We start from the raw sequence: 24,000 nt of genomic DNA on the forward strand, positions 1-24,000 counted from the left end.
AGAACTGACCGATCAGCTTCATATTCTGGAATTTGTACATTTCGGTAGACTAATTACCTGAGACACAGAACACCCAAACATTACAGTGCTTTTTCATACTATGGATGTCAGTGGTTACAGGCATCCAGTTTTTTCTTTTCTATTAAAAAAAGACAAGTGGGTTTGGACCAAGTGAATGATGAGAGTATTTTAGGTTTTGGGCGAACTCTTTAAGTCTTTTGAATATGTCAAGCTGCTGTGATCAACCCATTGTAATGTTTCTTAGTGAATATTAAATTACTGAAAGAGCTGCAGTTTATTCTGTATTTTTAGGCAAGGCAAGGCAAGTTTATTTACAGTATATAGCACATTTCATACACAGTGGCAATTCAAAGTGCTTTACATAAACGGGAATAAAAGAGACAAGAGAAATAAAAAACATATAATATAAATGAAAAAAAACTGATTAAATGTGTTAAAACGGGTTATATAAGAATGAAAAAGAAAAGAAGAACATAATAGTGCATAATCTGTCGGACATAGCACAGTGCTCATTCAGTAAACAGATGTGCTTTCAGTCTTGATTTGAATGTGCCTAATGTTGGAGCACATCTGATCATTTCTGGAAGCTGATTCCAGCAGCGAGGGGCGCTGTCAGTAGCTGAACTCTTGGAATTTCTAGTTTATATGATCCTAAAGATCTGAGTGATCTGTTGGGTTTGTATTCAGTGAGCATATCTGATTACTACTGGAAAATTTTAAAGGTATATTTGATATGTTTTAAAAGTAACTTCTAAGTAAAGTAATTAGTAATCTGATTACTTTTTACATTAAGTAATTAGTAATGTTTGTTTGTTTGTTTGTTTGTTTGTATACTTTATTGTCCCTCAAGGGGAAATTTTCTGTGGACTCACACAGCACATCAGCAGGTTCTGACATAACAACAATTAAAAATAAGTCAACATGCAAAAGAATTATATGCACTATCGATCAGTGTTCGACAGTCTGATTGACACTGGAATAAAAGAGTTCTTCAGTCTGTTCCACTTCCAGCGGAAAGTTCTGTATCTTCTACCAGAAGGTAAAAGATCGTAAAATGGAAAGAGCACATGAGATGGGTTACTTCAAATTCTTTTCGCTTCATTCAGAGTGCATTGCTCGTAGAGTGTTTGTATACTAGTAAAAGTTTCAGATCCTATTAGTCTTGTAGCAATTCTGATAATATTGAAAATTTTTGATTTCAGATTTCAGAAAGATTGCCATACCATGTAGATAGACCACACCTGATAACACTTTCAAATACAGCTTGATAAAATAAGTACATGATTTTCTTATCAACACCATAAAACCATAACCTTCGTAGAAAATACAGTCTTTGGTGAAGCTTTTCACAGATCCAGTTTACGTGAGTGTCCGCTGTTAGAGACCCGTCTATGTAAATTCCCAAATACTTGTATGACTGTATCTGAGTGATTTCTTGATTATGTACACACACTGGTAAATGCTCGACAACACACTTGGGATCAAAGATTATTTCCTTTGTTTTTTTTTGTATTTACTTTTAAAAAGTTTCCATCGCACCACTCAACAAATGAATCAATTTCAGAAAACTAAACAGAAACAGGATCTTGTTTGTTTAGCAAACTTAAAATTACTGTATCGTCTGAGTATCTAAAAATAAGATTCTGTGAGTGCCTACTTGAACACTCATTAGTATATAAAGTAAATAGAAGTGATGAGCTCACACAACCCTGAGGGACACCAGAACTACTGTATTTGACTTGGGACAAACTATTATTTACTTTGACTGCCTGAGTTCGATTTGTTAAAAAGGAGTGATACCATTCAATAATTGTAGAGTTTACTCCTAACTTTTTTAGTTTTCTAATTAAAACATGTGGTTGAACAGTGTTAAACGCAGAGCTAAAATCAATGTTATCTGATTACAATTTTCCAGTAGTAATCAGTAATTTGTAATGTATTCATTTTTTTTAAGTAACTTACCCAACACTGATTCACACACACATACACTCATACGCTACAGCCAATTTCGTTTATTCAATTCACCTGTACCTCATGTCTTTGGACTTGTGGGGGAAACCGGAGCACCCGAAACCAACGCCAACACGGGGAGAACAGGCAAACTCCACACAGAAATGCCAACTGACCCAGCCAGGACTCCAACCAGCAACCTTCTTGCTGTGAGGCAACAGTGCTAACCACAGAGCCACCGTGTCACCCTATTATAATTATGATTGTAATAAAATTAGTAGCAGTAGGAGCAAAAAATGTTGGTATTTAGGTTTCATGTTATGAAAATGTTTTATGTAATAAAAATAATTGTCTGTATGCTAAATATTTTTCCAATAGGACCTTTAGGAATATATTTGTACATGATTTTCAGCTTGATTTTCATTTGTTTTTACAGAAACGCCTGTATAATTGCAGTTATCAGCACATAAGTGTAGCATATGGCTCCTTTAAACACATCTTCTTCTCATAAAGACGACTTAATGCACTTTCAAATCACATGCTCTGGAAAGCCAACACAAAGCATGCTTTTCCATGCCCTGACACACACGCAACCACACTGATGCAGACGATTGGCTGGCGGATGTCACGTGACTCTCAGGACCAATCAAAACGGAGAGCACAAAATGTATAGGAGATACAGTAAATGCATGATTTTTGAAGAGTCGTCTGTGATGCCAATACAGGTTCAGCAGCTCCACGGAGCAAAGCACATCGTCCCGTCTCATGAGACGCCATCGCAGACGCAGGCGGAAACCCAAAGCACCCAGGATGGAGAGGGTGAGACTTTTGTGTCTAATGAAAACCTCACGTGTGTATCATTGTTGAGCGTTTTTAAATGTGTCCTCGTGTCTCTTTCTCTCCAGTCCTCATCGTTCAGCAGCATTACTGACTCCACCATGTCTCTGAACATCATCACTGTCACTTTAAACATGGGTGAGTATGTGCATGTTTACTCTAGATACAGTTGAAGTCAAAATTACTAGCCCTCCTGTCATTTATTTCCTGTGATATTATTTCCCAAATGATGATTAACAGAGCAAGGAATATTTCACAGTATGTCTGATAATATTTTTTCTTCTGGAGAAAGTCTTATTTGTTTTATTTATTGTAGAATAAAAGCAGTTTTGAATTTTTGAATAAACATTTTAGGGTCAAAATTATTAGCCCCCTTAAAGGGCATATAGTTTACCTCTTTTTTATGATTTAATATTAATATTATGGTTCTTCTGAGTGTGCCAGTTTAGGTTCAGTTTAAAACACAATTCAGATTGTTTTATTATAATGTGTTAAAAAGAGTCATGTTGGGGACGTGTCCACAGTTAGCTGATTTAGGGGTGTGTTGCTTCACATTTAGACTAGTTTTGGCTTCCCGCCAACGTAACAAGGGGGCGGGGCCATGAGCTCACCCGCTCTGCGTTTGCAACAGAGTCTGACAGGCAGAAGGAGAGTGAGAGGATCACCATTCAGTCGTACATGTACGACTCTGACACAGACCAAGCAGAGAGTACAAAATCATTTGTGTCTTTGTACAGTTTTACAGCCAACTGTGTGCTAGTTTCAAGTGCCGAGCTTGTACACAGACACTAATAACCACGCACACTGAATTAACTTTGACTGAGGCACCGGATGCGCCGCTCGAAGCCGCGACACGGCACACCAGACACTCTCTGTAGCGCGGCAGAAACGTGTCCCGAATCGTCGCGCCACGCATTTTTGAATTCTGAACATAGGTTTCTGCAGCGGTCCGCGGTGCCCAGCCGTCGACTTGAGTGTACCCTGATAGAAACCTATGTTTAGAATTCTAAAACGCATGCTAGTTAAGATCACAGGGAGCTTCTGGGATCGCGAGAAATGCAAACGGCTGAAGTATAAGGTAGACTCAATGAGAAGTACACATGTTTGCAAACCTACCTAAAGATACAACCAATAATTCCGATCAGAGCGATAATGTGGAGAATATTGATCTTGTGTTGAGCCCAATGAGCCTTGCATCTAAAAACAGAGCTAGCGTGTTCCTTTAGTGATATCGCTTCGGCTCACGCTGAAAATGGCGGACGTGAATCAACAAACTGAGGATATGATGACGTGCCTGTCAATCAATATTGGTGGGCGGGGGGGACCGCACTCCTACGTAAAGTTGCGGTCGATTTGAAAACCGCTCCATTTGGTCCACCGTTTTTTATGTTGTTAAATTGAAAAAAAAGCACTGGGTGTGTTTATATCCCCCCAATATGACGGTCTATACACCATACATGCACATATGTCTGTCCAAACAGCTTGAAAAGTAGATTTTTTACCATAGGTGCCCTTTAAGCAATATCATTATTTGATTGTCTACACAGGTAAACATATTTAACTTAAATATTGACGTAATTGAACCACCTTAAATCATCACATGAGCCATAATCAATAACCATAATCACTTTTATGAAGATTTCTACAAGGGCTGCAAGCTCCTGGATAAAATGAGAATCAATCAATTTTTTGCTTAGAATAAAGTAAGCACGGTGGCTCAGTGGTTAGCACTGTCGTCTCACAGCAAGAAGGTTGCTGGTTTGAGTCCCGGCTGGGTTAGTTGGCATTTCTGTGTAGAGTTAGCATGTTCTCCCCGTGTTGGCGTGGGTTTCCTCCGGGTGCTCTGGTTTCCCCCCACAAGTCCAAAGACATGCGCTATAGGTGAATTGAATAAACTAAATTGGACTGTAGTGAATAAGTGTATGTGAATGGGTGTGTAGGGTGTTTCCCAGTACTGGGTTGCAGCTGGGAGAGCATCTGCTGCATAAAACATATGCTTGAATAGTTGGCGGTTCATTCCGACCCCTGATAAATAAGGGACTAAGCCGAAGGAAAATAAATGAATGAATAAATGATAGTGTTAGACAACATATCACTAAGAGTTTTCAAAAACTGTTGAAAGCTGTTTTCAGAAGTTTTGATTTTCGGACCTTTGAATTGCTGTTGTAGTGTAAATAATTGTAAAAACTTTCAGTTTTTTGTTGTTGACGTCATTGTCAGCTATACATACGATAAAAGTGTACTCAGATCTTCCTCATCTATCTGTCTATCTTGTTTTTGTGTCGTCCTCTTGCAACAGAGAAGTATAATTTTCTGGGCATTAGTATCGTCGGGCAGAGTAATGAGAGGGGTGATGGAGGAATCTACATCGGTTCCATCATGAAGGGTGGAGCGGTGGCTGCGGACGGACGCATCGAGCCTGGGGACATGCTTCTGCAGGTCTGACTTCACTGCTCAACATACACTCTTAAAAACTAAATCATTAGACCTCTTGGGAATTTTTTTTTAACAATTATTTTATTTTAAACTTTGTCATACGAATTGACAAAGGTTTACATTGTCAGTTAAGCAAAAAAATACAACAAGAATAATCTATATCCTGTGAAATATATATTCTTTTTCAAATATTTCTAAAGTGATGTTTAACAAAGAGAAGTGTTTAACGAAACATTTCAACATGTTTTTAAATATGCTAGTTTTAATACCTAATTTTTAATAACTAAATCCTAATAACTTTGCCCAGATGTCCGTAAATAATATTTTACTAGTTATTTTATTACATTAGTTATTAAAGTGCGATTAACTAGGTTGATTAGGTTGACTAGGCAAGTCATTGGATCACAGTGGTTTGTTCTTTAGTCAATTAAAAATAATAATTTATTAAGGGCCTAATAATAGTGACCTTAAGCTGTTTTTTAAAGGTGCTGTATGTAAGTTCTAAAGCATAACAATACCATAATATGTTTGCAGATATTTCAGAAACATGCTAAGTGAACATTCTTGTTTATCTGAAAAACAATGCTGAAGTCAGATATTCTGCTCCAAAATGTGTGTTTCGTGGCAGAACGCTGCATTTGTTTTGGTTTTTTTTTAACCCGCCCAATGCCAGTTTAGCCAATTATATTTCAGCACCCTGAGTTGCCTTGATGGAAAACAGCATATTTCACTCGAGCATGTGCCCAAGACTGAAATGCGACCTCTGGTGGACAGTAGCAGACTCCGAAATGAGACGCAGATTCAGAGTTCGACATGAGGTTATTAATTAGCAAATAATATCAATATTACGAATGTAAACATTACGTGAGCAGGTTACATTGTAACCCTGTGTCCTAACAATACGCTACGTGACAAGATTTGCAGTGATGAGCAGTTTGGCTGTTTGCACCAGACGAAACACGACAGAAATTTAATTAAAGTCATTCAGAAGCACAGAATAGTGCACTCACTGCACTCCAAGAGAATGGTAATTTTTATAACAAATTAAAACATATTAAACCTTTTTAACATTATTAAATGTACATGCTGAATCACTCATTTGTGTTGGTTTGCACTAATTCACAGTTATAAAGTTCAATTTTAAACAGATTATTTTATTTTCAAGATCTGAGGTGAACTGTCTGCTGCTGCTTTCAGTAGTTTGGCAATAAATGTCATGTAAACTGGTATTCAATCTCACATTGTTAGCATTTAACACTGAATAAAGCACATGAGGTTTACCTGGGGTGGTCATTGTCAGTTTTCTGTTGTTCAGCTGCAAGAAATAGACGCCGTTTAATATAAACTTCAGGTGTTGGTTAGATCTATCGGGTTCGTTGCTTTTATTTAGAACACAAATTAAATCAGCCTTAAATCAGCCTTTAGGCTCGATAGCTCTTGTTGATATCTGGCAACCTGTGCTTGCGTGTGTTCTGAACCAGGGGTGCAATACCTAGTTCAACCACTGGGTGTCAAACTTACACACTGCACCTTTAAATAAAATAAACAAAAAAGTATTCTAGTAAAACTAAAAGAATTAAAAAAGATTTATAGGAAATACTGTAAAAAATCCTTAAACATGACTTGGGAAATATATGAAATTAAATACAAACATGACAAAAGGGCTAATTATGTAACGTTCAGCTGTACTTATTTTTAGCTGACAGTTTTTTTTTTTTGCTATAGGTGAACGACATCAACTTTGAGAACATGAGTAATGATGATGCAGTGAGGGTCCTGCGAGAGATTGTCCATAAACCAGGGTAAGAGTTTGTGGTTTTCTGTTCTGTGGTTATGGACTATGGTTATGCAAATACATTTACACCGTAAATATGTAAATCAGAGTTGATGTCCATCACGATTGCTCCGCATGTTTATTTGTAGACCGATTACACTGACCGTGGCCAAATGCTGGGATCCAAACCCTCGTAGCTGTTTCACTCTTCCACGAAGTAAGTGATACAGAGATATGAAGGTATGATGAAGGGATTTAAAATATTTCACATCTACAATAATATGGTTGTTGTTTTAACCTTGTGTGAGGTGAAATGATCAAGTATGTCACTTACTCTGGACAAGATAGACAAATAATCTTTGTTTTTTGGCCTTTCATTGAATCAAAGCACAACATTTGTGTCTTGAAGCTTTGCACACTGTATTAATTCAGTCACAAATGAATCTGCTATTGAATGAATCATTTGAATCGATGATTTAATGAATCGCTCGTCAAGACCTGGTGCTTGCTGGCTATTTTAATGCCATATTTATTTTCCATGTTAAACAAAAACCAGCCAGTTTTTTTATAATTATTTTAGGTAACACTTTATTTTGATGGTCCATTTGAGTATCAGTAAATGGTCTGGTTAATATCTGTTCATTCTGCTCCTTCAACAGACATTTAACTGACTGTAAAAAACTTTGCAAGTACATGTCAACTTACACTAACCCCGACCCCAACCTAACAGTCTACTTATAATCTAATCAGAATTAGTTAGCATGTAGATGCAATGTAAGTAAATTTAACAAACGGACCATCAAAATAAAGTGTGACCTATTTTGATTATAATTATCTAAAAAATTCATTATGATTCATTATCATTTCTCGCTTCATAAAGACAGTATACAGTGAAAATGTTCACAGTATTTACTATTATAATTTTCTTAAAGTCTTATTTCCTTTAGTTTGGCTGAAATAAAGTTTTTTCCCTGATTGGCTACAACACAAACCACTGTTGTCCAATGACGTGCCTAGTTAGCCTAATTAAGCATTTAAATTGCACTTTAAAAATGAATTACGATGAATAATTTTAATAAAATATGTTTAATGTTTATTTAATAAACATTCTAGAGAATACTTGAAGGGAATGTTGAAGGGAAAGATATCTGAGATCTATGCAATCTTAAGAGACCAAGCTGATTCTTCTTTAATCTCATTAAAAAACGTATGGAAAAAGCCCTCGGTTGTAATTTTGATGATGATCAGTGGGATGTTGTATACAAATGCATATCTTTTTCATTTTCAAGTAACAAAATAATTGAACAAAATTACAAATTTATACAAAGAATATATCTGACCCCAGTTCGCCGTAGTAGGATATATCCCAGTGCATCGCCTTTATGTAACCTAATTAAGAAACATAAGGGCACCATTATGCATATTTTATGGAACTGTAAAAAACTAAATGAGTTTTGGGATTCTGTACATGAGTACTCTGTGATGGTCCTGCGAAAGAAATATCACAAGACTCCTTTAATATATCTTTTTGGGGTGGACTTGAATGAGGTATCATTAGGATAGGTCTCATTTCTTATGTATCTAGGAAATGTATTCTGTTAAACTGGAAACAGGAACTCCCTCTAACAATTTAATTATTTAAAAATATCATAAATCACACACTGCATTTGGAATATCTAACATATAGCTTAAAAACAAAACACACATATTTTTAAAAACCTGGAATATTTTGATGGACCCTTTATGAACCCTTTGACCTGAGCCTACATAATACCAATTGTTATCACACTGACTATTCACAAGCTGCTATTTGATTCCGGTTTTAATCTAGTAACATAAACTGGATTTGTTGATGTACAAGTTTTTATATCTGTATACTCTGATGCTACTTAATGCTGAATATTTTTTTGTCAATTGTGCTGTTTGTTATATTGTAAAATGATAGATAAATAAATAATAAAAATGTATTAAATTAAATATTATGTACTGTAATCATGAAAAAGACAATATAAATGAGTCATTAAAAACTATTATGTTTAAAAATGTTGACAAAAACTCTTTGTTAAATAACACTTGGGAAATATTTTTAAAAAGAGTTAATATTTCACACGAGGGCTACAGATTTTGTCTTAAACTCTATATTAATAAGATTTCTGTCATATCGCCCACCCCTAACATGAACTGTTGTTTTCAACCATCTCATTTCTCTTACCATCTAAAGTGATCGTTCGTTCCCCCCATGTCTGTTCAGGTGAGCCGATCCGTCCCATAGACCCTGCAGCCTGGGTGTCCCACACGGCGGCGATGACGGGGGCGTACCCAGTGTACGGTATGAGCCCTTCCATGAGCACAATCACCTCCACCAGCTCCTCCATCACAAGCTCCATTCCAGAGACTGAGCGTAAGTGTTTCCCATAACCCACCTCTGCTGTGCTGTCCTGCTGTCTGCCGCCAGAGGACCGCTTCATCTGCCAATCCACCGCTTACTGTGTTTCGATCATACCCCTTAACAACTGACCAATGAAAAATAAATATTTGTGAATAAAATACATGAAATGTGCGATGAAAACTGGCCATTCTAGATGAACATCGATAACAGCTGTGGAAAAGAAGCACACTTTTGTAAGCTTGAAAAAGAAAGCTTATTATAGAAATAGTATATACACTGAGTATGGAAAGTATTCAGACCCCGTTAAATGTTTCACTCTTTGCTATATTGCAGCCATTTGATAAAACCATTCATTGGTTTTCCTTATTACAGTTTTTCTCAGTCACTTTGGTGCAGTTCTCACAACACTATTTACATTTGCACAACAGTTAATGCATTTCTCAAAACAATTAGTACAAACTGCTAAACCTAGTTGATAACCTTCAAAAGCGTGTCACTTGCTCAAAATGGACAGCTCATTCCTCAAAAGCAAGTATTCAGTGTCAGTGTCATCAAGATGAAAAGTCCTGACTCCATTGTTTATGAACAAGATAGTCAAACGGCTTTGTCTTGTTTTCATCATGACTCTTTACTCTGTACATTTTTTCCAATGCAGTAAAGTCAGATTTTGGTGAGGCTTCCTGAAAATGCTCAAGACAGCACTATATGCTATTTGCACAGCCATTTGAAAACTACAGTAAAGTTAGACATCACTGTATTTAGTGAGGTATCTGAGTACAAGACACTGAAGATGTGTGTTTCACATTTTACTCTTTGCAATACTAATTAGTTCACAGCATTGTGCAAAAGAATAAACACACCCTTATTTACAACACACACAAACCTCCTTTGGGTAGAGCTGAGCACAACTGTACACAATACTGCAGTACATATTAGAACTGAACCTACAACATACACAGGTCTGTAAATCATTCATCAAATTGTTCAATTTAGAAGACATTTTCAGGGAAAACAGATTTAAATTTGTTTATAAATTAGCTTGACAGATTTTGATATCTAGTTCAACATTTCTGTATGTAATGACTCAAGTAATGAAATGAGGACTATTAGTTTAATATGGACTGACTATTCAGCATTCACAAGTTTAGTTAATTTTGACTGACATGACATAAGCAGTTGATAATGTTATAAACAGCAGAGAGTTGTATGAAAGCAGTTGATGCATGTCCAAAAGCATTTACAATTTGTTGGAAGGAATGAGAAACTGCTACTATGATGAGCACAAATGACTAATTGTTTTGAGAAATGCATCAACTGTTGTGCAAATGTAAACAGACTGTGAGAAATGCACCAAAGCCACTCAGAAAAACTGTAATGTACACACAGCACCAAATATTGACAGAAGAACACAGAGTTGTTGACATTTTTGCAGATTTGTTAAAAAAGAAAAACTGAAATTTCACATGGTCCTAAATATTCTGACCCTTTGCTCAGTATTTAGTAGAAGCACCCTTTTGAACTAATACAGCCATGAGTCTCTTTGGTAATGATGCGACAAGTTTTTCACACCTAGATTTGGGGATCCTCTGCCATTCCTCCTTGCAGATGCTCTCCAGTTCTGTCAGGTTGGATGGTAAACGTTGGTGGACAGCCATTTTGATGTCTCTCCAGAGATGCTTAATTGAGTTTAAGTCAAGGCTCGGGCTGGGCCATTCAAGAACAGTCATGAGTTGTTGTGAAGCCACTCCTTCGTTATTATAGCTGTGTGCTTAGTGTCATTGTCTTATTGGAAGGTAAACCTTCGGCCCTATCTGAGGTCCTGAGCAGTCTGGAGAAGGTTTTTGTCCAGGATATCCCTGTACTTGGCTGCAATAAAGCAAAGAGTGAAACATTTAAAGGAGTGTAATGGATCACGGTTGATCCGTGATTCGTTTGGATCACAACCCATGGTTCGGAAACACATATGACCTGTGAATTAATACTTTTTTTTACCAGCAGATTATTCCTAAATTTGCAACGATCACACTTGCATCATTCAAATCGCATGTATGAAAGCATTTAGGCTTTCCTGTAAAATATAATGATGACAGAAGAAGTTTTAGGTGGGTTATTTGGGATGTGGTGGGTTTCATTAAAGGTGTTTTCTGTCACTACTTGTTTAGCCTGCATTAATGCATTCAGTGTAAGCTGCACGATTCATCATTAAAAGATCAGGATCTCAACACCCACGCAACATAATATATAAATGATGGTGATTTTCATATGTTTATTAATCGTTCCAATCGCTGCATTCAAATCTGAAAACGCCAAAATCAAGAAAGAGATCGAGTCTTTAGTGTTTTGAGTTAGTTATGAATAAGTTAGAGACAGTCAAATAACACAGAAGTACTGAGATAACAGTTTATAATTTAGATAAAAACCACTGATGTTTATGGTAAAGATTACAATGACCGTCATATGCATTTAACTTGATGCTCAAAAATGAAAGTTGTAGGCAGCAATTACATTATTTAACCAATAGATGGCGACAACCAGCCATCAAAAATATCCCACTGAATAATTCTTCAAAAATGACACACCTAGCAATGAAGCCTGAAGTTTTATGAGTGAAAAACTGAATCATTTATTGAAAATGAGAATAGAAATAAATATGAGTTGTACAAATTATAATGTTAGATTTCTACATTTAGTGTTATCAGCAGCAGTAGTAGTAACAGTGAATTTTTCACAGCACTGAATATTTTATGATTTATTTTATTTTTAATCAAATTACAGCTTCTAAGTTCTGTTTGTTAATACCAAAAGTGTCTTGCAGGACTGTTTTTGTAATAAATGGAAAGCAAATTACATTTGTCTCCTCCCCTTTTTGGCTGATCCGAAAAATGGTCCGATCTGTTACTAAAAAACCATAACGTGATCCGAACCGTGAGATTTGTGATCCGATACACCGCTATTCCGTACCCACTGTAGTGTTTGAAGTGGATCAGGAAAAGTTTGTTAAAATTGTCAAGAATGGGTGTTGTTCAATAGTTTTAGGACAGCTTTAATGAAAGTTTTGATCTGCTTTAAATATTGACTACTGTGTTTTATGCAGAAGTCACATTTATAAGGGGTTTAAACACAGTTATGTGGAAATATTGTGTGAAAATAACCAGAGTCTAATGGTAAAAATTTTATAATTCTATTTTTTATAATCACACTTGCTAAAAACAGTGTGCAGAAACACTTTGATTGACCTTCTCCCCTTGTACGTGTCATCAGAGTGGGAAAGCCCCGCCCATTAGTGATGATCTCTTCCTCATTAGCATAGACAGCCCTAAGTGAGAAGCAGCCATTAGAGTTTTGAACCTGCTGCTATGGCAGTGGTTCTCAATTCCAGTCCTCTGGCCCCCCCGTCCTGCACATTTTGCATGTCTTCCCTACCTTAACACACCTGATTCAGATCATCAGCTCGTTAACAGAGATCCATGAACTGATATTTGTGTGTCAAATAAGAGAGACATACAAAATGTGGAGGGGGGGGGCTGAGAGGACCAAAGAAACCACTGCGCTATAGTGACACATAAGCATTTATAGGATCAGTTGATAATGGCTACAACACCGTGATGTTTTCACAGAGCACCTCTCTGTAATTCGCCCTCATCTGTAGACTGCTGTGCACCTTCTTATTGTGTGTTTCTCTCTGCAGGGTTCGAGGATTTCCATCTGTCTATTCATAGTGACATGGCAGCAGTAGCCAAAGCGATGGCTTCGCCAGAGTCGGGTCTGGAGGTGCGAGACAGAATGTGGCTGAAGATCACCATCCCCAACGCCTTCATAGGTAAAACTACACCCTCACTGCACTCCTAGAAAGTAAGAAACTAACTCACATTGTAAATGAACCACTGCACAAAACTCAGAATTCACAAGTGCTTCACACAGCTTTCAGAAAACACATGGATAATGCATGGGTTTGCTTTGGGGTCATTTGGTTCACTAGTTACTTAAGGCCAAAAATGACAAAGTATTTTAAGTTCTGTAATCGCACACAGTGTTTTATTTATACACTGTTTGCTTGATATCAAAGCTGCTAAAAACTAAAATGCAATCAAACAACTAGTTAAACTGAGTGCTCACCTGAGACTAATGCAGAGCAGTCCTATCACCATGAGTCAGTATTTTGGTTTGTTTTTCAGCCTTTCTTTCTTCAGCAAATGTTTTCGGCAGACAGAAGATTGGTGCATTCCTACTATATATTTTTCAAAAATAAGCCAAATAGTAGGGATGCACTAAAAGAAACATTCTGTGCCAAAACTTCTCGATGCACTTTGCCAAAAACCAAAATCGAAAAAGATTGTAGTAATTGTTTATTATTTTTTATTTTTTTATTTATTATTTTTTTTTTATATTGTTTTTTTATAATTATTTTTATAGGGGTTTTCACTTTTATTGATAGAACAGTGGAGATTTAAAGACAGGAAAGTGTGGGGAGCAGAGAGAGGGGAAGGATCGGCAAAGGACCTCGAGCCGGGAATCGAACTCGGGTCGCCGCGAGCACCTGGGTGCTATATGTCGACGCACTAACCACTAGGCTATTGGCGCCGACTTGTTTATTATTTTTAGGGCTGCATCGAAATGAAATTCTGTCCAAAACCAAAAATTCTGGAAGGACTTGTCCCGAAACCGAAAATACTTTGCAATAATCATTTATAATTTTATCAAATAATAAAATGTAATTTTGTCATGGTGGCTCAGTAGGTCGCATGATCGCCTCAGGTCACTGGTTTGAGCCCTGGCTGGATCAGTTGGCGTTTCTGTGTGGCGTTTGCATGTTCTCTCCGTATAGGCGTGGGTTTCCCCTGGGTGCTCCGGTTTCCCCCACAGTCCAAACACATGCGCTATAGGGGAATTGGGTAGGCTAAATTGGCTGTAGTGTATGTGTGTGAATGCAAGAGTCTATTGGTGTTTCCCAGTGTTGGGTTGTGGGTGGATGAATAAATGAAAACGTAATTTTGCAAGACTTTTTAGATATGACTCAATTGCTTAAATTATAGTAATTAAAAAAAACACACACAAGCTAATAAAATACCCCATTTTATTGATGTGTAATCAGTCAGGCATTGGATAACATTAGTGTTGAAGTTCTCAGGAAATATATTGACGCTATGCTAGTATATGTGCTGCTCTTATTGCTGCGTTCCTTCATTCATTTTTTTTTGGCTTAGTCCCTTTATTAATCTGGGGTCGCCACAGTGGAATGAACCACTAACTTATCGAGCACATGTTTTATGCAGCGGATGCCCTTCCAGCTGCAACCCATCACTGGGAAACATCTATACACACACATACACTACGTACAATTTAGCCTTCCCAATTCACCTATACTACATGTCTTTGGACTTGTGGGGGAAACCAGAGCATGTGGAGGAAATTCACACAAACACGGGGAGAACATGCAAACTCCACACAAAAATGCCAACTGACCCAGCCGAGGCTCAAACCAGCGACCTTCTTACTGACAGGAGATTGTGCTACCCACTGTGCCACCGTGATGCCCTTTATTGCTGCACAAGATTCCAAATATTAAAATTAAAAGTTGATAAATAACAGTATGACTAACGTCTCCTGATGGTGTGCTCAAACCAACCACCTGCATGTTTCATAAACATTACGAAATGAAATCATGGTGTGAAGACAAAAAAGGTCAATATTTTCTGATCTTTCAGGTGTCATGTTCATTTAGGCCACCTCTGTATTAATAATAATTATCAATATATTATCTTTATTTATGTCTTTGCAATATAATAAGAGTTTTTGAAATTTTAGTATTATTAGATATTAGATAGATTAGATAGAGTTCTGTTTTTTTATAAGCAGATCACTGAACAATTTTACCAGCATTGCCATGACAGCACAGTAATCCTATTGCAAGCAGTAGAAACAAGTATACTACATAGAAACATCCTGTTGGCATGTTATTTGAGCAGACTTTGCTTTTCATGTGCAGTTCATTCATAAGTGTGTGTACATGAGCGAAATATTCACAGAATGGAATATTGGACTATTTTTAATAGCGGTGTATCGGATCACAAACCTCACGGTTCGGATCACGTTACGGTTTTTTAATCACGGATCAGACCACCTCTCGGATCAGCCAAAAAGGGGAGGAGACAAATGTCATTTTATTAGAAAAACAGTCCTGCAAGACACTTTTGGTTTTAATAAACAGAACTTAGAAACTGTAATTTGATTAAAAACAAAATGAAGAAATAACCAGCTGAATAAAAATAAATCATAAAATATTCAGCACTGTGAAAAATTCACTGTTACTACTACTGTTGCTGATGACGCTAAATCAATAAATCTAACATAATTTGTTCAACCCATATTTATTTTTTGTCTGATTTTCAATAAATGATTCAGTTCTTCACTCATAAAACTTCAGGCTTCATTGCTAGATGTGTCATTTTTGAAGAATTATTCAGTGGGATATTTTTGATGGCTGGTTGTCGCCATCTATTGGTTAAATAATGTAATTGCTGCCTACAACTTTTATTTTTGAGTGACATGTTAAATGCATATGACGGTCATTGTAATCTTTATCATAAACATCAGTGGTTTTATCTAAATTATAGACTGTTATCTCAGTACTTCTGTGTTATTTCACTGTTTATAACATCATAACTAACTCAAAAGACTAAAGACTCGATCTCTTTCTTGATTTTGGCGTTTTCAGATTTGAATGCAGCGATTGGAAGGATTAATAAACATATGCAAATCACCATCATTTATATATTATGTTGCGTGGGTGTTGAGATCCTGATCTTTTAATGATGAATCGTGCAGCTTACACTGAATGCATTAATGCAGGCTAAACAAGTAGTGACAGAAAACACCTTTAATAAAACCCACCGCATCCCGAATAACCCACCACAACTTCTTCTGTCATCATTATATTTTACAGGAAAGCCTAAATGCTTTCATACATGTGATTTGAATGATGCAAGACGCCTCTCTGTGATCGTTGCAAATTTAGGAATAATCTGCCAGTAAAAAAATGTATTAATTTGCCACGTGTGTTTCCGAACCATGAGTCCGTACGAATCAACCGTTATCCGTTACACCCCTAATTTTTAACATTGGCTTGTCAGTGATGGGCTGCTATTGCTATTTGCTCGGCACAGCAATAAGCTGCTCGTACATGGCACAAGCCATTGAAATGAATGGGTTTTATAGCGCAGTGCTTTTTGCATCCAGTGAGAAAGCCACTTCACACCACCCAGCTGAACACTGCTAGGAAGTTCAACGCAACATAGCCTTTTTTTCAGTTCATATTGCAGCTGTAGAAAATTCGGTGCATCCCTACAAAATACTATTTTGATGCTTTTAAAATGATGAATTTTGAAACAGCAGTGTTTAATATTGAATATTTGTCTGCTATAAACAGGTTCAGATGTGGTAGATTGGCTGTATCATCGCGTCGAGGGCTTCACTGACCGCCGGGAGGCTCGCAAATACGCCAGTAACCTGTTAAAAGCCGGCTACATCCGCCACACCGTCAACAAGATCACCTTCTCTGAGCAGTGCTATTACATCTTTGGAGACGTCTGCGGCAGTGAGTTCCTCATCTTCAGCTCTTCACTTTCTCCCCAAACTCTCTCACGCTGAAGCATGCTTTATTTTAGGGTTTTATTTAATACATTGTGCAGCCCTACTTTATTCATTGGCTTAGAGTAAACTCTGTTTCCCTCTTGTTTGTGCCTCAGATATGGCCAGTCTCACCCTGCATGATCATGACGGTTCTAGTGGAGCGTCTGACCAGGACACTCTTGCTCCGTTGCCCCATCCTGGAGTGGCTCCCTGGCCGCTTGCTTTCCCTTATCAGTACCCGATTCCTCACCCATACAATCCCCATCCAGTGCACGAGCCCGGCTACAGCTTCACTGCAGGCGGAGGCAGCGCCGGCAGCCCACACAGCGAAGGTGAGACTGCGGCCCGCTCTACACCCGCTGTCCAAATGCCTTGTGGCAGAAGATGAGGAAAACACAATCCTGTTTACACCTGCTGTTTTAATCCATCTGTTTTGTCCACTTTCCTTATTTGTTTGTTTGTTTATTTAATTTTTGTATTTATTAATTAAATAATTATTTATTTATTAAATCATTTGTTTATTTAATTTTTGTATTTATTAATTATTAAATTTGTTTGTTTGCTTGTTACTTATATAATTTAGTTATTTAATTCAAGTAATATATATTTTTAATTAATTAAATTAATTGATTAAATGAATTTTTTATTTATTTATTTACTTAGTTACGTATTAAATTTAATTACGCTTTTCTTTATTCAATTAATTAATTAATTGTAAGGCTGAATAATAAAGGGCCTAAGATGAAAAGAATATTAATGAATGAATTATTTAATAATTAAGTTGATTAATTAATTTATTTAATGAGTTTTATCAGTTCAGTAATTTATATATTTTAGTAATTAATTAATTAACTTATTTTGTTAATTAATTATTTTATTTACTTATTTGATTAATTAACCGATTATTTATATTTTTTTTTATTAGGTTTGTATATGGGCTTTTGTTGATCTTTCAATCAAATGTTGTCAAGTAAATATTATGCAAGACAATGGAAGAAGGACTGATAATTAATACTAATTATTACAATTTAAGCACAATAATCAACAATCGTTTTTGTCTTAATATCTTTTAAGATCTTTTATATACCTGTTTATTTGCTATATAAAAGGCACTATGCCATTGTTGTGTAACATGAATACATTAATGCCGCCTAAAAGATAATTATAAAAAATAATTCATTTATATAATTACACATATAAAAATGTTTATATATATATATATATATATATATATATATATATATATATATAAGCAATATCACACGAGTAGCAGTGTGTCGAGTACCTTAGTGTCCCACCCATGCAGATATACAGCCATATCGCACTGCTACGAGTGTGATATTGCGTTTATACAACAGTTCGACGGCATATATATAAAAAAGAAAATCAAACACAGAGAGTCTAAAAAATCCTTTTGTATGAGGAACTACTTTCTTCCGCCGTTCATTCACATCTGCAGCTGACGTCAGAACAGCAGAAACCATTACTACTTCACAAACGTCACTTTAGAGTTAGTATTTGAATGATTCTCTAGCGTAATGTCTAAAGTGATGACAAAACAGGTGATTTTGCTCACATTTAAGATTATAAGACTGAACGACATGCCATCAGTCTAGAGACATTTCCCAGATATTTCTCTGTTGCAGTCGGGAGATCACATTAATTAACCCTGAAAAAGCCAGAGCAAAGCAAACACTAACAGATTACTATAGTATAAATACAGCACTACAACATACAAAAGAGAGAGATCGATTTAGAATGTCACTTACCTGTTTAATAATGATTTAATCAGCTGTAGTTTGAAACGTATGCTGAAAAAATGCTGTTTTTCTCCTTTAAGGGCTTATTATGCGGCCTCTGTCGCCATCTTGTGGCGGAACGTCAACTTTCTTTGCTCTTCTCAGTATGACAGGCTGATTGATGCCGATGTGCTGTCTCTCCGAAACTATAAATATTTAAAATAGGCACTGACTAACTTATTACGACTATCACGACTAACTTAATTTTGACCCATTATTTCTGAAAACAAGACAATATATTTTTTTGCTTTTCTACAAAACTGCTTCTTGATTTAAGAATTTTTAGATATATGAACTAGAAACAAGCCAATAAACTCTTAGTAAGGAAAGCCGTTTTTTTGTAGTGTTTACCTCATGAAAAATCTGACTTTCTTCCACTCATAGGCAGTCGAAGCAGCGGCTCTAATCGCAGCGGTACCAAAAACGACACCAACGCCGCATCAGCAGCACCCGAGTCCGGAGGCCGATCGGGGAGCGGCAGTGAGTCAGACAAAAGAGAGAAAGCTCCCAGCGAGTGCTCAGCGGTGCCACCTAGCGAACACAGCGTCCGAAGCTCACACACCATCCGCAGCAGCCACTCGCACACCTCCAACATGGTGTGCGGAGCAGCAGGACTCCCTCCACAACCACCCGCGGCTACAGCTCCCGGATCTCCCCCAGAGCGAGACCTATCCTCGGTGCCTCCCGAACTCACGGCCTCGCGACAATCCTTCCGCATGGCCATGGGAAACCCTAGTGAGTTCTTCGTGGACGTCATGTGACTCGGTTTATATATGAAATCAAGAACGACGGGGAGGAAAATGAGATTGGTGTCCCTCCTGATGTCTCTCCTGTGTCCTGCGGCTTGCACTTTCTTCAGTGAAGAAGACTGGAAGTGATCATCACGTATCCCTTCATGCCCTTAGAGACTTGTGGTCTCTGGTTAAAGGTGACTCTGTGGGATGCGGTGATGAGGGCAGAGCGAAGGGGAACGCTTGCTGGGTTTTGTGTACTTTTTATGTACTTTACCTGCATTTCTAAAGTATTTTTTATCCTCTGACTGGCTTATTTAAGGGATAGTTCACCCAAAAATTTAATTTACTCACTATTTTCTAACTTTTTCCAAACCTTTATGAGTTTCTTTCTTCTGTTATATGCAAAAGATGATATTTTTAGGACAGATGAAAACCTGTAACCATTGACTTCCATTCGATGTAAGTCAATAGTTACAGGTTTTCAACATTATTCAGAATATCTTCTTTTGTGTTCAATGGAGGAAAGAAACTTAAAGGTTTTGAACAAGTGACGAGTGAGGAAACTATGAATTTTCAGTTTTTGGGTAAACTACCCCTTTAACCTCAATCTGTTTTTCAATCAAAGGTTAACTAAAATAAAAGAGAAAAGCATGAGACGTGGAAAGAAAGAGGTTATCCTCAACTTTTAAATAAGCTTTTGTTTCGTTTTTTTAAGGATGAACAAATAATTTTAATGATTTAAAAACAAAAGAAACACAAACTCGATCAGAAGATAGGATGTTTGACGATAATTGTTTTTATTTATGACTTTTGATTTACTGCTAATAACTATGGAGAGTGAGAGAGAGTGTCGAAGACAGAGAGTTTTTAAGTTTACAGACAGGACTTTTAAAGTCTGCCGTAGTTTTTGAGTTCAAATTAATGCACTTAACATTTTGTTTTGGTTACTGTTAATTGATGAATTGTGGACACATATACGAGGGACATTTATTAATTGTTTAAAGCAGCGTTTCCCACACCAACAGTACACATTTTCAGTCTCTTCCTAGTTAAATACACCTGTATCAACCCATCGGAACATATGAAGAGATTCCAAAACCTCAAATAAATGGGTCAGAAAAGGGAGACATCCAAAATATGTAGTGTTAGTGTGCTTTCAGGAATAGTGTTGGGAAACACTGGAGAAAAGGAACACTCCACTTTTTTTTTTGGAAAAATAGGATATTTTTACAACTCACCTTGAGTTAAAAAGTTGAGTTTTACCATTCAGCTAATCTCTGGGTCTGTTGGGAGCACTTTTAGCTTAGCATAAATCATTGAATCGGATTAGACCATTAGCATCTCACACAAAATTGACCAAAAAGTTTTGATAATTTTTTTTCTATTTAAAGCTTGAGACTTCTGTATTTACATCATGTACTAAGACCAAAGAAAAGTTGCTATTTTCTAGGCTGATAAGGCTAGGAACTATACTCTCATTCTGGCATAATAATCAGGAAACTTTGCTGCCGTACCATGGCTGCAGCAGTAAATAATATTATGCAGCACCTGAAAATAGTAACCATGTCTTCATGGTTGCAAGATTTTCTTGTGCTGTGCAATATCATTCCTAGTAGGGCTGCGCAAATTGGAAAAATCTGACATTTTGATATTTTGTTTTGTTGCGATTTGATATTGCGATATGAATATCATTTCACCAGATGATTTGAATAGCTCTTTTGGAAAGATTTCATTCATTTAGATTGATTGATTAGGATGATGAAGTCGTTTATACTGTACATCTGCATAAAATATAATGAATTTAAAATCATATAAACACGACAGAGCAAAAATAAAAGTTAAATAAACGGTTTTCTGTTGAGTAAAACAGTATTTAAGAATAGAAATTGAACAGTCAAATGTAAAATAACATGGTCATTATTGCATAGATAATTAAAAAATATAAACAATGTTTAATAATATCTTTATCATTTATTCTTTAATAAATAATCTAATCCTGCGATTTGAATATTGCAGATACACACTTTGCGATATCGATGCTCAAACTATATATTGTTCAGCCCTAATTCCTAGCCAAATTAGGCTACAAAATAGCAACTTTTCATTTTCTGTCGTTCTTGGTCCTCAAAACAAACAACCATACAAAACAAACAGTTTATAAAGAAAATACTAAAGTATAATTCATATAAACTCAATAAACAATAATTTGGCTCCTACACAATGTAATAACAGAAAATTATCGAAACTTTGGTCATTTTTGAGCGAGATGCTAATGGTCTAATCTGATTCAATTATTTATGCTAAGCTAAGCTAAAAGCGCTCCTCCCAAACCCAGTCATAGGCTGAATGGATTAAAAAATGATAAAACTCTGGAGGAGTTGTCAAATGAGCCTATTTCCAAAAGAAAAAAGGGAAATGTCCCTTTAAATGAAATCAATTATGATTTAATGTTGATTTAAAGAACCTAAATTGGGAGATATTATGATGTACTATCATTGATTTTAATAGTTGACATGTATGGAACATGTACTGTATTGACATGCTAATTCCTTCAATATTATTAGCTGATGATGCACTATAATATGATCACGTGACCACTCTCTCACTCTCCCTCAAACAACACAGTACTTAAATATGTTGATGTTTGTCATACTTAACAATCAGCACTCGGCTTTATTGTTTCTCTTTAAACCTCCCATTATTTTTCTCAGATGCATTTATCACATTTTTAATGATCGGATAGTATTAAATGGTTCAATTTAATACTTGCTGTACACTGTTTTATGACAAAACAAAGCAAATTGTTTTATTTATAAATATAGTTTATTGCCTAAACCCTGAGTGGATATCTGTTTTTTTGTTGTTGTTTATGAAAGTATATGTTAACATTGTATTGAAACCTGTTTATAATTTCCAAAACAACTAACCAAAGAGGTATGGGATGAAAACATCAATCTGTAAACATTTTATAGATTTTAAATGAGGGAAATAAACATGCGTTATGAATGTGACCAAAAAAAAGTATGTGAATGTACAGTAAACAACATACTTTGTGGAAATTCTGTGAATTAAACTGCACAACCCAAAAGAAACAATGCTAATCAAAAGGATAAGAGTTGGCTCTCTATAGAACAAAAATGATTGATTTTTTTTTTTTACATTTATGAGGAAAAAGCTTGGTTATGGATGTGACAGATGTGAAATTGGCACTTGTGTGACTTTGGTAAATCAAATATTATTGTTTGAATACATTGACGGAGACATTTTTTGAGTATTTTTACAGTATTGTAAAATACGCTTACCGGCCACTTTATTAGGTACATCTGTCCAACTGCTCGTTAACACAAATTTCTAATCAGTCAATCACATGGCAGCAACTCAATGCATTTAGGCATGTAGACAAGGTTAAAATCTACTGCTGTTTAAACTGAGCATCAGAATGAGGAAGAAAGGTGATTTAAGTGACTGAACGTGGCATGGTTGTTGGTGCCAGACCGGCTGGTATGAGAATTTCAGAAACTGCTGATCTACTGGGATTTTCACGCACAACCATCTCTAGGGTTTACAGAGAATGGTCAGAAGAAAAGAGAAAATATCCAGTGAGCGGCAGTTCTGTAGGTGCAAATACCTTGTTGATGCCAGAGGTCAGAGGAGAATGGCCAGACTGGTTTGAGCTGATAGAAAAACAGTAACTCAAAAAAACACTTGTTACAACCGAGGCAGAAGAGCATCTCTGAACACACAACACGTCCAATATTGAGGCGGATGGGCTACAACAGCAGAAGACCACATCAGGTGCTGCTCCTGTCAGCTAACAACAGGAAACTGAGACTACAATTCACACAGGCTCATCAAAACTGGACAATAGAAGATTGGAGAAACGTTGCCTGGTCTGATGAGTCTTGATTTCTGCTGCAACATTCGGATGGTAGCGTCAGAATTTGGCGTCAACTACATGAAAGCATGGATTCATCCTGCCTTGTATCAACGGTTCAGGCTGGTGGTGGTGGTGTAATGGTGTGGAGGATATTTTCTTGGCACACTTTGGGCCCATTAGTACCAATTGAGCATCGTGTGAATACCACAGTCTACCTGAGTATTGTTGCTGACCATGTCCATCCCAGACCACAGTGTACCCATCTTCTGATCCAGCCGGATAACGCGCCGCCATAAAGCATGAATCATCTCAGACTGGTTTCTTGAACATGACAATGAGTTCACTGTACTCAAATGGCCTCCACAGTCCCCAGTTCTCAATCCAATAGAGCACCTTTGGGATGTGGTGGAACGGGAGATTCCATCATGGATGTGCAGCCGACAAATCTGCAGCAACTGCTTGATGCTATCATGTCAATATGGACCACAATCTCCGAGGAATATTATTTCTAGTATCTTGTTGAATCTTTGCCACGAATGATTAAGGCAGTTCTG

The 24,000-nt window shown here is 36.7% G+C and overlaps 1 protein-coding gene across 1 annotated transcript in view; it reads left to right on the top strand.

Moving 5' to 3' along the window:
- Positions 1-22,453, top strand: part of LOC130245491 (segment polarity protein dishevelled homolog DVL-3) — an 85,402-nt gene extending 62,949 nt beyond the window's left edge. The window contains exons 6-15 of the mRNA XM_056478188.1: positions 2,697-2,790; positions 2,877-2,946; positions 5,108-5,247; positions 6,970-7,046; positions 7,168-7,235; positions 9,270-9,419; positions 13,096-13,227; positions 16,834-17,001; positions 17,153-17,368; positions 19,220-22,453. Of these exons, the coding sequence (XP_056334163.1) occupies positions 2,697-2,790; positions 2,877-2,946; positions 5,108-5,247; positions 6,970-7,046; positions 7,168-7,235; positions 9,270-9,419; positions 13,096-13,227; positions 16,834-17,001; positions 17,153-17,368; positions 19,220-19,596 (1,492 nt within the window). The 3' untranslated portion in view covers positions 19,597-22,453. The remainder of the gene's footprint in view (positions 1-2,696; positions 2,791-2,876; positions 2,947-5,107; positions 5,248-6,969; positions 7,047-7,167; positions 7,236-9,269; positions 9,420-13,095; positions 13,228-16,833; positions 17,002-17,152; positions 17,369-19,219) is intronic.
- The last annotated feature ends 1,547 nt before the right edge of the window (positions 22,454-24,000 follow it).

Source organism: Danio aesculapii, chromosome 18, assembly GCF_903798145.1.
Source record: "Danio aesculapii chromosome 18, fDanAes4.1, whole genome shotgun sequence".
In the NCBI taxonomy this organism is placed as follows: Eukaryota; Metazoa; Chordata; class Actinopteri; order Cypriniformes; family Danionidae; genus Danio; species Danio aesculapii.